Source organism: Salvelinus namaycush, chromosome 18, assembly GCF_016432855.1.
Source record: "Salvelinus namaycush isolate Seneca chromosome 18, SaNama_1.0, whole genome shotgun sequence".
NCBI lineage: Eukaryota > Metazoa > Chordata > Actinopteri > Salmoniformes > Salmonidae > Salvelinus > Salvelinus namaycush.
Window position 1 is genome coordinate 6,894,657 of NC_052324.1, and position 15,461 is coordinate 6,910,117.

At 46.0% G+C, this 15,461-nt stretch overlaps 1 protein-coding gene across 1 annotated transcript in view; it reads right to left on the bottom strand.

The window, feature by feature from the left end:
* Nucleotides 1-761: 761 nt before the first annotated feature.
* The window catches only part of kiaa0825 (KIAA0825 ortholog), a 56,137-nt gene continuing 41,437 nt past the window's right edge, over nt 762-15,461 (bottom strand). Inside the window, exons 13-21 of the mRNA XM_039013887.1 lie at nt 15,097-15,262; nt 13,308-13,448; nt 13,013-13,076; nt 12,665-12,853; nt 8,948-9,175; nt 8,315-8,729; nt 4,179-4,338; nt 2,439-2,597; nt 762-785 (exon numbers count right to left, since the gene is read on the bottom strand). Of these exons, the coding sequence (XP_038869815.1) occupies nt 762-785; nt 2,439-2,597; nt 4,179-4,338; nt 8,315-8,729; nt 8,948-9,175; nt 12,665-12,853; nt 13,013-13,076; nt 13,308-13,448; nt 15,097-15,262 (1,546 nt within the window). The remainder of the gene's footprint in view (nt 786-2,438; nt 2,598-4,178; nt 4,339-8,314; nt 8,730-8,947; nt 9,176-12,664; nt 12,854-13,012; nt 13,077-13,307; nt 13,449-15,096; nt 15,263-15,461) is intronic.

The window sequence follows — 15,461 nt, forward strand, 5'->3', positions numbered from 1 at the left end:
CTGTTGGCCAGTAGTGCTCTCAAGGTCACCTGACTCATCCCTTGGTAAGTTGGCAGCAGTGTGGCCCAGTCCCAGGCCCAGTCTCCCTCGGCTGCCTGTTGATGTATGAGGAGACACTATTGTTAGTTATTAATCTGAGTTAATATGATCAGTAAATTACAGCTCCAGCTGGGGTGGACTAACTAAGGAGGAGGGGGTCCTGAACGAGGACGAAGACACGCCATATCAATCATGTCCGCACAAGAAGGTTTTTATTCCAATAAGACAGCAATTAATTTATAAATCCATTTGGGGGGATGTAGCCATCATTTATAAAAAGATAAATACATTTTGGGAGGGGAGTCGTTACTCTTCGAACTGTTTTCTCCATGGCACACCGCCCAGCCCCCCTTTCTCTTTCCCTCTCTTTCTCTCTTCCTTCCTCCCTCTCTCTCTCTCTCTCTCTCTCTCTCTCTTTCTCTTTCTCTCTCCCCCGCCTTTGTGAGCAGGGAAGAACAGCACTTTGTCGGAAAGGCAAATTAAATTCCGATTGCTTTGATTGCCAAAATGTCACTCTTAACTCCAGGCTGAGTTTAATTGACAAAAGGAGGGGAACGTGACTGCTGCACCCTTCCCTCCACCCCCCCACCCCCCACCCCCTCTTCTCCCTCAGACGTGATTGATGGATCTGGCTTTTTTCTCTCCTCCCTCCATTTGATTTGACAAACAACAGGCACCTAAAGCGGAGAAGGCATTTTAATCATTCTCTTAATAGGGTGTTTCTATGCAAAGCTATGCAGCCTCCTCTGATAACGAGAGAAACAGAAAGCCAGAGGATTATAGTGTGTCTGCTCTGAAGAACAATAGCAGGAACGCAGGTCTTTTAGAAGGGATCACAACAGCATCAATGCATCCCAAAGAGGCACAAACAGAAAAATGTACCTGGAAAATATGGGACTTTGTTGATTGTTTTGTATGATATCGCTGGTGTGTCCCATGACAGAGAAGTTATCTCACATTGAACCAAACTACCTGTAGCTCCTACAATATCAGACATTTTAACTTGACGTTGATGTGAAGCTTAGGGGAGTACGTTTGGGGTAATGGGGCTTCAGCTCAAAGCCTTGAAGAGCTGTACTTTAAAAGTCGCTTAAAAATAAAAAGGTAAAAATTCCTCTTTTCGTTCACCTTTTAATGTTTCTTTGGACTCCTTCACATACTAAATTCTGCTCTGAGAGAGAGGGAGAGAGAGAGAGAGAGAGAGAGAGAGAGAGAGAGAGGAGAGAAAGACCTATGGAGAATAGTGAAATCTCCAAAAAGCTTCTGAGGTGGTCACTGTACCCAGTACTCCTCATTCCACAACACAACTTTAGTGGCCTTGACCCAAATTTAAAGACACATACAGGTAACTGCCAAAATAATGGATCAGCAGCATAATATGGCGATGGGCCACCACAGGCCAGAACAGCTTCAATGCACCTTGGCATAGATTCTACAAGTGTCTGGAACTCTATTGGAGGGATGTGACACTATTCTTCCACAGAAAATTCCATCATTTGGCGGTTTTGTTGATGGTGGTGGACAATCTCTGTCTCAGGCGCCGCTCCAGAATCTCCCAGAAGTGTTCAGTTGGGTTGAGATCTGGTAACTGAGATGGCCATGGCATATGGTTAACATTGTTTTCTTGATCATTCAATGACCACTCGTGACCTGTGGATAGAGGCATTGCCATCCAATGAGGGCATAGCTATGGTTTGCCAAAAAAATGGCCTGCCCAGCACTGTTGTAAATGATCCTAAGCATGATGGGATGATAATTGCTTAACAATAGAACCGCTGGGTCTCGCTGGACCCCCCATCAAGCTAATAAGCAGTCATTCTGACTTAACTCAGGAACCACACTTGTGTAGAAGCAATTGCTTTCAATATACTTTGTATCCCTCATTGTGTTTCCATTATTTTGGCAGTTACTTGTACATGCACACACACACACACACATTCAGAAAAACATTATAATAGCCATTAAAAAAATACTGAATTCAAGATTTACAGAATACTTTCAAGTTCTTAGATGTGACATTTGAGTTGATCAAAAATCTTGCGTTGTGTGAGAAAGACAATTATAAACTGGGTGGTTTGAGCCCGGAATGCTGATTGGCTGAAAGCCATGGTATACCACGGGTATGACAAAACATTTATTTTTACTGTTCTAATTATGTTTGTAACCAGTTTATAATGGCAATAAGGCACCTCAGGTGCTTGTGGTATATGGCCAATATACCACAGCTAAGGGCTTTATCCAGGCCCTCCCTGTTGCGTCGTGCTTAAGAACAGCCCTTAGCCGTGGTATATTGACCCTATACCAATCCCCCCCCCCCCCCTCGTGCCTTATTGCTTAACTATAGCTTTCAATTGAAACAATGGTATCAAAAAGATAAGAAGAATGGACAGAGGACCCACCTGGTCAAACTTGTTGCTGCCGATGTGGTCAAACTGGTGGAGGGGGTTGAACCGGGGTGAGGGGTGACCAGGGCGGTCTGTTCCCAGGTCAAAGGTCACTGTCTGAGGAGAGTCAATTGGGGGGTCACTGGACACACACAGCTTGGACCTCAACAGTGGCTGGAGAAACACACAGAACAGGAGGATGGAGGGAGGGAGAGAGAGAGAGAGAGAGAGAGAGAGGTCAGAGAGTTTACACTTTTTCAAGAACACAGGGGCAAGTACAGCTGTCTTCAAAGACAATTATCTGGAAGGTCATTTAGCACTATTCCTATTATATCTTTGCCATTTTAATTAGTACATCTCTGATTTAAAAAAGTACAGACCCAGACATAATGGACACTGGGATGCTCTCCTTCCACCTATTCCCTGTTTGATTGGCCCAACAGAAGTAGAAACTAATCAGTTTCAGATCTAGTTCCAGACATCCAGTAATGGACATTGGAATGGTCTCTCTCTCCGTCTGAACATCATGTGCTTTCGCTCTCTCGCTCTCTCTCTCTCTCTCTCTCTCTCTCTCTCTCTCTCTCTCTCTCTCTCTCTCTCTCTCTCTCTCTCTCTCTCTCTCTCTCTCTCTCTCTCTCTCTCTCTCTCTCTCTCTCTCTCTCTCTCTCTCTCTCTCTCTCTCTCTCTCTCTCTCTCTCTCTCTCTCTCTCTCTCTCTCTCTCTCTCTCTCTCTCTCTCTCTCTCTCTCTCTCTCTCTCTCTCTCTCTCTCTCTCTCTCTCTCTCTCTCTCTCTCTCTCTCTCTCTCTCTCTCTCTCTGTGTGTGTGTGTGTATTCCCTGATCGATTGGCCCAACAAAAGTAGAAATGAATCAGACCTCATTAGAAATAGAAACAGAGATACAGGACAATGGCAGAGGATGAGGATATGTATAGACATCCAGACACAGAGATAACTATTTCGCGGTAGGAGCTTACTTTCTACCCTCATTTCTACAGTGTAGCCTCTGGTATGGTTTTGCAGGTGGAGGAAGAGGCTTGGCGCGGTGGTGGGGGAGTGCGGTGTGAACAGAGGCACACCAGTGTGGATCCACTGCACACACATCAGTCAGCCTGTCACCCCCCCCCCCCCCCCCCCCCCCAGCCCAGGCCAGCACACTCCAGCCCAGGCGCCAAGCCTGACCTGGCCATCCTTGCCTTGACCTTGTCTGGGTAGAGGAGGCTACTAGTAGGGGGTACTTTGGAACATGTTTGGGCCTCGCCATCTCCTGGCTACAAACAACATCCCTCTACCACTCACTGAGGCTGAGAGTAGTGGAAGAAGGATGAGTTGAAGAGATTTTAATTGTGGTATAAGTGGATTTGGTGCTATCAGTTACAATATTGACAAATGACATTATATTTGCGTACAGCCACCATTAGAAAAAGGACAATAACCAAGAAGATATTTGAGGATCTTTAGACTTCTGTCCTAATCCCACCCCCTCACCCCTTTCCTTCCTTCCTCCCTCTCTCCATCTCTCCAGCTCCATCACTCACCTGTCCTACACATAAGTTCCAGAGAGGTCAGTGGATACTACCGTGTGATGGTGTCAGAGTCGGGTCTTCCTGGCCTCAGCCAGGCATCCAGGCAGCAGGCGGATCCAGCGGTAACCCCCCACACTTTCACCCTCTCCCCCTACCCCTTCCCTCCCAGAGCAGACGCCGGCCCCAGGCCAGCGGCCACCAAATTGCGGGGGAGAGGGAGTCCTTCCTTACCTCGTTGACTTGGATGATATGATAGATTTGCCTCAGGTACTCGGAGCCACCTGGTTTGTGGCAAATCTCCAGGAGTATCAGCCCTATTTTCTGCTCAGTCGCCTCAGCCACACCGCCGCCCCCCTCCTGTGTAACACCACTCTCGCCCCACTCAAACGCACTGAGAGAGGGAGAGAGAGATATAGAGAGGGGGGGGGGGGTGAAAGAGTGAGAGGTGAGATACAAAGAGAGAAAGAAGGAGGCAGGGGGAAACAAAAAAAGCCACAGTTACCAGGAATATCTATCTGCTAGCTGAACATTCCATTTCTTTGAGGGATTTAGCCAAAGAGCTCCAAATACATGGCCACACTTTATTCTGTTGTGACCGTACTTGAACGCATCAAGTTATAGGCCTATTATATGAAAGCTTTACACTTTAAAAACAAGGCTTTTATTTTCTAGCAGCACTATTGTTCCCACTTTTCATCGAATGTTTCAATTACAGGCCTTTTTAAAACCATTTGTGTGGATCTCTTTCTGCAGCATTGAGATGTGTATTGAAAGTGAACGTAAAGTATAGATACATAGTTCTCATAGTTCTATATAGTTCTATTCTATCAGATTCTTCAGACGGAAGGGTTTCAAAACATAAAGGCCTGGAATTGATAGAGCTGTGATGTAGTATAAATGATTTCACCGTGTGTGTGAGCGCGTGTGCTTGCGTGCGCAATATCTACACACACACACACACACACACACAAGCGCCTTACCCTAGCAGCGGCCCGAGTCATTTCCCTGCCCTTCCTATGTTCCTCGCCATTTCCACGACGCTCGCCGTCCGTCAACCGCTCTCCTCCGTCCGGATGGACTTCCTGTCATTGTTTTTCTCCCTTTTGCATTCTCTCCCTCTCTTCTTTTTGTAATTATAAGGTGGCAGAAACATTGTCGCCTGTCAGGCAGCTTTTGGCGGATGTGACATTGAGAGAGGTGGGCGAGGCCCTTCCTTCTCCCGCTAGCGGGTCCGTGTCAGCACCTGCGCTGTATCCTTTCCTGTCCATCACTGTGCAGGTGAAGCAGATGATTGGATTCAGTCAGCGGGGTGATTAATGAGGACCTCTCTGGATTTAGGACAGCCTATCAATCATGTCATTAGGGCCAATGTGCCCTGAAAGAGGCAGACCTCCGCCAAGGAATAACTGCATTCATCTTCATCTGTGTATTCATCCCGTCAGTCCAGTCAGGGTCACCATGATGGAGAACAATAATCTTCTCCTCTACAAATTACTTTACAAAGACAAGTTGGAGGGGGGGTGGGGGTGGTGGAGTCTGTGTGAGGATAGGTTGCGGCGGTGGGGGGTTGTTTTTGGACTGGCGAGCCCCCCCTTCCCTCCCGCTGATGCCACTGTATACTGATTGTTTACAACCCAGGCTTCACTTCCCAGTGAAGGTTATTTTAATGAATAGTAATGATCTCAGAGAATGGCTCCGACAGGTGATACATAATCACTCTTTCGCTTTTTCCCCTCCCATTTTGCCCCTCTTCTCCGTTTTTTTCCGACTTCCACCACCCCTTGTTCCTGTCACTAGGAGCAGGCCATTTCCTGGAACACTTGCGCTAATCTGTTCTCCGTCTTTCTCTCTCTCTCTCTCTTTCTTTCTGCGAGCCGCTGTGTTTGTGTGGTTCCGTTACCCGGACGGCTAAATCATTTTTAACGAGGATAAATGTGTCCGGACTTTTCTGCTCGTTGGTCTCGAGCGGTCAGAGGTGCAGGTTCTGGGAATAAGTCACCAAGCTCGGGGTCAAAGGGCAGACAGTATGAGCCAAACTCAAACCCAATTTCCCATTGCCTTATTTTGTTTTCCATTCAGACTGTAGAATGTCCATCATTTACGATAAATATCGTGTCTCAGAATACATTGATCTTGTTCATTCCCATGAAAAATGTTTGCAACTGATGATGCAATCCATCAGGGCTGGTGCACACACTGAATTAAAGAACATATCTGAATAGCATACTACTCATTAAATCATTCTATCACAAATACATGAATGCAATTTGGCTGAATACACCATGAATCAGACTGAAACACTTTTTAATTGTATTTAACCTTTATTTAACTAGGCAAATCAGTTAACCATCCTGCTGTGTTCCGGTCCAATTGGACCGGTTTATACGTTTTCTCTCTGAAAAAAAAGTAGTTCATTTAAATCTGATTGTCTTAAGGTTCCATGACTATGTCCACACAGGGCATCTGAACACATTACATTTTGGGGTGTTTTATTCAACTTTTGTACACCTGTGGTGTTCCCGGTCAGAAATGACCGGTCATTAGAAATGAATGGGTGAGACTACAATTAGTGTATAAAATTTAGTTCAGGCACATGCCCATTCATCACATGGACACACTTCCTCTCCCAGACCCCCACATGCATGTGTGTTTGAGCACACACACACACACACACACCTCACTCCCCTTCTTGGCTTCCATGGCAACCCCCACAGGAACCTTTCCCCAATAGAATCTTTATCCCACGGGAACCAGACCTGTTGGCATTCTCACAAACAACCACAACATTGTTTCAATAATATATAGAACTTTCCTCACAGCTCTGGTATGTAAAAGCTTTTTTGAGGCCTTGCTCACAATTCATTCTGTGGCGGCACAATGACCAAACGATATACTGTATGTGAGGCTCTTGATCATGTCTTTGATCATGACACTGGTGAGGAGGAGAGAGTCCTCGTTAAACTTTGACACAAAGTAGTCTGTGATAAATAGTACAACGTGTTTCATCTGAGTATTTGTTATAGTCAAACTAATCCATACATTAGGCTTTTTTAAAACTCAGAAACGAGTTGTATGAGCTCAGGTCAATGAGGCCTACAGGCCATAAATAGCAAATAGAAGTTCAAAATGTGTAATGTTCACAACAACTGAAGTTGATAAAAAGATCTAACACAACGTTAGGTGATAATATATGCATTATTATGGATTTAGAATCAGCTATAATGGGGTGGTCATTTTGGCCCGGGAACACAGAATTAATTAACGTGAAACGAACACAACAGGAGAGTTAAGAACAAATTCTTATTTGCAATGACGGCCTACCAAAAGGCAAAAGGCCTCCTGCGGGGACGGGGGCTGGGATTAAAAAAGATATCTAAATATAGGACAGAACACACATCACGACAAGAGAGACAACACAACACGACATAAAGAGAGACCTAAGACAACATACAACATAGCATGGCAGCAACACATGACAACACAGCATGGTAGCAACACAACATGGTAGCAACACAACATGGCAGCAGCACAATATATGCGGTGCTGCTCGTGGCAACGTCATTTCGTCGGTTAAAACTGTCATTTTGATCCCATGGATGGTCAGCCCTGGCATCCATAGCTCCGTCTGAGAATTTGAGAGTGGCAACATATCTCCAACCCAGCCCTCTTCTGTTTGCCAAAACAGTGGTGGGGTGTCGGTTTTGCTGTTCTTCGAATTGCAGAATGCCCCTTTAAGAAATGCCACCAATCTGAAAGGGCACTTTTCTCATAGGAGGGCAAAAAGGCACCCCTAGATCCCTATCTGTATATGTCCCTGAATAGGGGCCCTTATCCGTCTACAGTGTTACATTGAGCCTGATGAAAAGTGTTTTCCACGCCACCGTGAACTGTAGTCATCCGATCGTAATTATAAGTAAACACAAAACATAAACACAAAACATAGCGGGGACCAAACACTTCCCTTGCAGGTCAACAGGAATTTATGGAAGGGTTGACTTCAGTTGCAGGTCATGTGGTTCTCTCTCAGGGCCATGCTTTTATATAATCTGCCTCAACCAATCTCCTCCCACAAATGGCAGATTGATCATTCAACAGAATGATGTGTTGGAAGATATTTTGCAGATTCAATATCAAAGCTAACGTGACTAATGATCATCTCTTTTGTTGTAATAAGTCCTGAATGGACACTGCTATGTTCGACACATCCTGCAGACTATACAAAGAGAAACGGATTGACTGCAGCTCAGTGTTTGTCCACACAGTTGACATCTCACCTCTTGGAGCAGAGCTTGCTGTCCTTCCGCAGGATAAATTAGGTTTGGTTAGGATTACAGTTAGGTTAGGATTAAGTTAGGTTGACCTCTCACCTCTCGGAGCAGAGCTTGCGGGCCTTCTGCAGCTGCATGGAGCACCACTTGGGCCTCCTCTCCTCCAGAGCCTGCAGTACCTTGTGCACAGTGGGCTTGGGCACACCCTTCTGCTGGCTCTGGCCCATGGTCCCCTGGAGGCACTCTGACAGCAGGGCCAGTCTCTCCTTGGCTCCCCGGTCCAAAGGCAAGCCGCACAGCAGCTCCAGTGAGTTGGGGTCCTCCAGGCACTGGCAGAGACAGCTAAGGAGGGCCCAGAGGAGAAGGCCTGTGGAGCGCAGCTGCCGAGCATGCTGGGAAAGGTGTTTCTCTGCGGTGTGGAAGAGGAAGCGTACTGGCAGGGGGAGGGAAGCCACGGCCGAGGGCAGGTTAGTGTAGATGAAGGAGAGAGCCTGGAGGACCAGATTCACAACACCTGAACAGACAGGAGAGACAAACCAAGGGTCAGGAAACAAAGTGTTTCAGACAATACTGAGCATGAAATAAATATGTTAATTTAGCGAATGGATAATCAATTGGGTTCCGGTGTATTACAAGAAGAGATGCAATGCAAACATAATTTTTTTTGTCATCTCTGGAATTTGGTCCACACAATAATCCAGCTCAAAGTGAGACAGTGGTGCCAGTACGTACTCTTAGCTGATTCCCTCCCCTTGGGTGTCTGAAGGCTATAGCTCCACTCCTTGGGGACTTTAGTGAGGATGTTGTCTGGGACGTCCCGTCTGAGCAGGGGGGAACAGGGCTCCTCAGAGGCCTGCCAAGCCAGTACCATGGTGACCAGATGGCCCAGAAGGCAGTGGACAGGCTGGTTGACCACTGCCCGGATAAAGCTGATCACCACGGGGACAGGCCGCACTGAATCTAGGACAGGCCAGGACAGGACAGGGTCAGCAATCACTTTCATGACAGATGAAGAGTAGTCCTTCTGAGTGTTCCAGAGTGTTCTTCCTCTAAATTGGCTAATGCTTATCAATCGTTGTATTTAAATCAGCAACTTATCGAAACCTGGGAAATCAGGTGAGAAAACTCTGTCAATCACCGATTTATAAATCACAATTTCAGTGCCAAGGAGAGAAAGATTATTTGAGGGTGAAAAACTGAAAACAGAACAACAGATTGAAAAAGCTGAACGTTGTAACCGTAAATCTTTTGGTGCCGAGAAGTGTTTGAAACCCACTACCAGGAGAAGAGAGGTATTCTGTATCAAAGCCAGGTGGGCATTAGGTGGATACCAGCTTTGCCGAAGTCAGTCCTTTCAACGTTTTGGCCTTCAATACCCTGTACATATCAGTACCAGATCAGCAACAGTGTGCAGCTGTACGGCACTCATAACGTTACCACGGCACTAGCAGTAAAACAAAGAGCTACATCAGAGAGATTTAGTACAGTGGCAGGACTGGAATGCATTGAAGTCCCAGGGGAATCCTACCATCTATAACTCTCCATCCCTTCAAAACAGAAAGTAGAAGAAAAAAAAACACGACGTGATATAGGTCTGCTACATGGTAAAGCAAGACCTCTGTCTCCAAAACCTCAACCCATTTGTCAAAAGTCACCCCATATTCAAACCCTGTTCACAACTCAGCACTTGTATAATCACTGACTACTTCAACACATAAGACTTGAACCAGCTCGAGCTGATCGTAAAGTCATGGGACATTACAGACTGTAAAGAACACGCGGCACAGGAGAGAAGTTCCCAGAGAGATCGATAGTTTGGTTCGGGGAACTCCTGTGCCCCAAAATTCAATTACACACCATCTCAGTTGGGAGGTGCATCCCAGAGCAGCAATTAAGCCAACGATAGCAGGAGACACACAGAAAGAGAGAGAGAGAGAGAGAGAGAGAGAGAGAGAGAGAGAGAGAGAGAGAGAGAGAGAGAGAGAGAGAGAGCACCGGGTGACATTGAGACTACAGGAGTGAATCCACCACTGTCTTCTCTCCTTCTCCCTTTCCAACCTCCTATCCAATCACCCTAATTTATGCAACAATAATTACCTCTCGCATGTGATGGAGAAAAAAACGATGGCAAAAGGAGCTGGGACTCCACAGGAGCCCTGATTAAACCCAAAATCAAAGCTTTCGCCAGAGAAAAGGACGTGTCAGGGAATAATTGCAGTCTGTGTTATTGAGCACTGAACGATTAGTAGTACGATTAGCTCGACAGGATGAGCTGATGTTGGAGCGGGACTTTTTCTATGTTTCGTAATGGAAATGACAACATGTAAACAGTCACCAGAGAGTCAGTTAAGGGAGGGTTTGCGCTGCAGTTTAGGATTATTTGCACTGAGCCTCGAATCCATTCCGATAAAAGCCCACTTCGGACGTGGTGTATTCGTTAGAATGGTGACGACAGTGTTTACCAATGGGCATGCACACACACTAGCACGCACTCACACACGGCCACATAACTACTTATAGCGTTAACCTATATGGTGATTTGAACCTGACGTGGGTCAAATAGACATCTCAAATAGTTTCATATAGTTCATTTTAGGTGTGTATAATTTAGCTTGGAGTTTGTACTTTTGGGACTATGCCATTGGATCCATTGTACCAGTCAAACTAAATCAATTGCAGCTCAAGTTGGCTATTTCCCAAAACGTGATATATTTGGATCCAGATTTGAACATCAGGGACCATGACAAAGTTAGGACATACAGTTGAAGTCAAACGTTTACTTACACCTTAGCCAAATATATTTAAACTCAGTTTTTCACATTTCCTGACATTTACTCCTTGGAAAAATTCCCTGTTTTAAGTTAGTTAGGATCACCACTTTATTTTAAGAATGTGAAATGTCAGAATAATAGTAGAGAGAATGATTTATTTCAGCTTTTATTTCTTTCATCACATTCCCAGTGGGTCAGAAATGTACATACACCCAATTAGTATTTAATAGCATTTCCTTTAAATTGTTTAACTTGGGTCAAACGTTTTGGGTAGCCTTCCACAAGCTTCCCACAATAAGTTGGGTGAATTTTGGCATATTCCTCCTGACAGAGCTGGTGTAACAGAGTCAGGTTTGTAGGCCTCCTTGCTTGCACACGCTCTTTCAGTTCTGACCACAAATTTTCTATAGGATTGAGGTCAGAGCTTTGTGATGGCCACTCCAAAACCTTGACTTTGCTGTCGTTAAGCCATTTTGCAAGAACTTTGGATTTATGCTTGGGGTCATTGTCCATTTGGAAGACCCATTTGCGACCAAGCTTTAACTTCCTGACTGATGTCTTGAGATGTTATCCACATAATTATCCTTCCTCATGATGCCATCTATTTTGTGAAGTGCACCAGTCCCTCCTGCAGCAAAGCACCCCACAACATGATGCTGCTACCCCCGTGCTCACGGTTGGGATGGTGTTCTTCAGCTTGCAAGCTTCCCCCTTTTTCCTCCAAACATAACGATGGTTATTATGGCAAAACAGTTCTACTTTTGTTTCATCAGACCAGAGGACATTTCTCCAAAAAGTACGATCTTTGTCCCCATGTGCAGTTGCAAACCGTAGTCTGGCTTTTTTAATGGCAATTTTGGAGCAGTGGCTTCTTCCTTGCTGAGCGGCATTTCAGGTTATCAATATAGGACTCGTTTAACCTGTTTCCTCCAGCATCTTCACATCTTCACAAAGTCCTTTGCTTTTGTTCTGGGATTGATTTGCACTTTTCGCACCAAAGTACGTTCATCTCTAGGAGACAGAACGCGTCTCCTTCCTGAGCGGTATGACGGCTGAGTGGTCCCATGGTGTTTATACTTGCGTACTATTGTTTGTACAGATGAACGTGGTACCTTCAGGCATTTGGAAAATGCTCCCAAGGATGAACCAGACTTGTGGAGATCTATAATTTGTTTTCTGAGGTCTTGGCTGATTTATTTTGATTTCCCCATGATGTCAAGCAAAGAGGCATTGATTTTGAAGGCAGGCCTTGAAATACATCCACAGGTACACCCCCAATTGACTCAAATTATGTCAATTAACCTATCAGAAGCTTCTAAAGCCATGACATAATTTTCTGGAATTTTCCAAGCTGTTTTAAGGGACAGTCAACTTAGTGTATGTAAACTTCTGACCCACTGGAATTAATATGTCTGTAAACAATTGTTGGAAAAATGACTTGTGTCATGCACAAAGTAGATGTCCTAAACGACTTGCCAAAACTATAGTTTGTTAACAAGAAATGTGTGGAGTGGTTGAAAAACAAGTTTTAAGGACTCCAACGTAAGTGTATGTAAACTTCAGGCTTTTCTTTGAAAACGCAGTCTGCATCCTGCATTGTGTGCTCTCGAGTGCCTACAGTACAGTGCACTCCAGTGTAAAATACAGGTTCTGTATATCAACAATGAGGTTCGTATACCTGCCAGGCTGTATAGATAGTCCCATAAGTGTCCTCTGTCAAAGTAAGTCTCCAGGGCCAGAGTCAGGGCTTTGGGGAAATTGTTCAGAGAGCTGAGCACGTTGTACATAGCCTCCATAAACTCATCTCCAGCATCGCTCTTCACAGGAGACACAGCATCAGCATCTGCCTCCTCCTCCATGCAGAAATCTGAAAATATAGTCCTCTTTTAGGAAAAGTTGAAGTGACAGACACACATAAAATGCCAAGGACTATAAGTGAAACCCAAGCATTCAAACACGTTTGGGAGTGTGAGTCAGTTTTGAATGGGGTCTCTTCAGCTGCAATATATGGCCGTGCACTGCTAACCTTCCATTTCAACCTTAGCCGTCATGATACAGAACATTCCCCAGCTGCACCTTCGAGGTGGGGGCTGAGGAGAGGTGGAAATAAAGCAATATCAAACGCGTCAAGCGAGAAAATATCTCAAGGCTGTCAAGGCTGTCCAAACTGGGACACGGCAACGAAAGGTAACAAAATAACTATTGGCATAGAAAATACACACCCACACATCTTTAGTGAAACTACACTAAAACAACTGAATCACCAAGACTCTTGTGGATGAATATCTAGTAGACGGAAGGCAGGAAATAAGTAGGAACACGTTCTGCCAGGATGTCCTTGTGGGGGTCGCTGCAGGCGTGGTGTGGTGAGGGTTGGGGGTGGGAGGTGGGGGTAGGGGCCGAGGGGGAGGGGGATCATCTGTGTTCCTTCCGTGGCACAGGTCCAGAGGCCGTCCGTCAGTCTGTTTTGTGGGAGATGACAGGTATTTGAATAGGAGGCCGAATGCAACGCAACACTCAATGAGCGGGCCCTTTGATGGAAGGCAGGGAGCTGTTTGCGTTCCCCCTTGACAAATGTTGGACTGTTTTAAAATGACAGGACTAAATTACCTGCCGCATTAAGGGACGCAGGGGCCCTAATATCACCCGGCTTAATAAGAAGCCAGGAAGCCCATCGCCGCTCAACCACTGATGGGAATTGATTTCCTTTCTGGGTTTTTTTCTCCCGACGCGGCACAAAAAAAAGTGGTCAAACATCCTTTGACCTACAATCACTCTATTACACTGCATTATGTGGATAATGCTGCCGCCTTGTAGTCTGTCGGCCTGGTAATTGGTCCTTAAGGAGAGGGCGCGTGGTGATAGCGCCATGCCCACCGTCGAGGGGAAAGGGGGGACTTATATTCATTTCCACTTGGGGTGCTGAAGAGCATGGCGGGTTAACTAGACACCTTTTAATAATTATCCCATTATGGAACCGGAGATGAGTTATGATAGACAGACTACCGTTCCCTCTCCCTCTCCCTCTCCCTCTCCCTCTCTCTCTCTCTCTCTCTCTCTCTCTCTCTCTCTCTCTCTCCCTCTCTCTCTCTCTCCCTCTCTCCCTCTCTCTCTCTCTCTCTCTCTCTCTCTCTCTCTCTCTCTCTCTCTCTCTCTCTCTCTCTCTCTCTCTCTCTCTCTCTCTCTCTCTCTCTCTCTCTCTCTCTCTCTCTCTCTCTCTCTCTCCCTCTCCCTCTCTCTCGTCTGTAATTGGAAGCAGACACAGTGTGTGATGATAATAAAACAGTCCTGTGTATAAAGCTGCTCATTTACAGAGAGGACCTAGCGTAGCAGAAACCCCTGCCCGGCCTGCTGGCGCTGCTGCGCGAGAGGACAGACCCACCTATCAGAGAGCAGTTAAGGCAGCAGGGGCTGCTGAGAGTTGGGACGAGGAGGATGGCCGGGTTTGTCTGGTTCCTCTTAATTAGCCGGTCTCCGAGGTAGAGTTCGGTGTGGTGGCGATGTTGATTTACGGCGGTGCAGTGCAGGCCCGGGCGACGCTAGCTAGCCGGCGTTGTTATTAATGAGGTCGCTTTAATGTGAATTAATGTGCAAGTGCACAACAGTCTTTAAAGGTTACACTTTCCCAATGTGGAGAGAGGAGAAGGAGATGTTTTAAAGGTCAGTGTGTGAGCTCAGGTTAGCCCTGTTGGGTGTTTATTACGGCTCTCTATTGATTTAGTCAGGATGATGAAGGCCCCGATGATGATGAGGAGGATGATGAGAACTCCATAAAACAAATGGGCCACATCCAAAGATGTTCAGGCAATGCACAGCCCGTCCATAGATGTGATTAGTTCCATTGGGGCCCTGGGCACAGATTACATTTTAAAGGTATCATAACCAAAGTGGACACTATCCTACCCATGGGCCTCCGGGAAGGGAGGGCTTGTCTTTGTTTTCACTTTGCCTAATAAAGATCTAACACATGAATAAAAAATATAAATCATATTTGGGAGAACGAAGAGTTTGTGCAACCAACAAAACAACAACATAACATCTCAGAAAACTCAGTCGGATATCGGACTCATTTTTCATTTTCAATCCCCTTTCCCCAGGTGTTGTTAGAGCATTTCCATCAGAGTGTGTTGTCTTACGGGAGTGTTCCAGGAGGACACGCAGCAGGTGACAGTCTCTGTGCAGGATGGCGGTCAGCAGCAACCTGGGACTGCATCTTGGGTCAGAGGTCAGCAGCCTCAGCTGGCACTCGGAGGCCGCTTCGCCCGCCAGGCCCTCCCTTCAACCGGGACAGTCACAGGACAGGCGGACAGACGGACAGGAGAAACGGCGGCGGGAGAAACAACACACAACAACAGTGACAGATCTGCAGCGTCGGGTAACTAGAATGATAGAAAGCAGTCCATTCAGACAAGGGAGGACGCACATTCGTGAACCGCAAATATACTGTTATGATATAGCAACTTCCTTGAATGTCA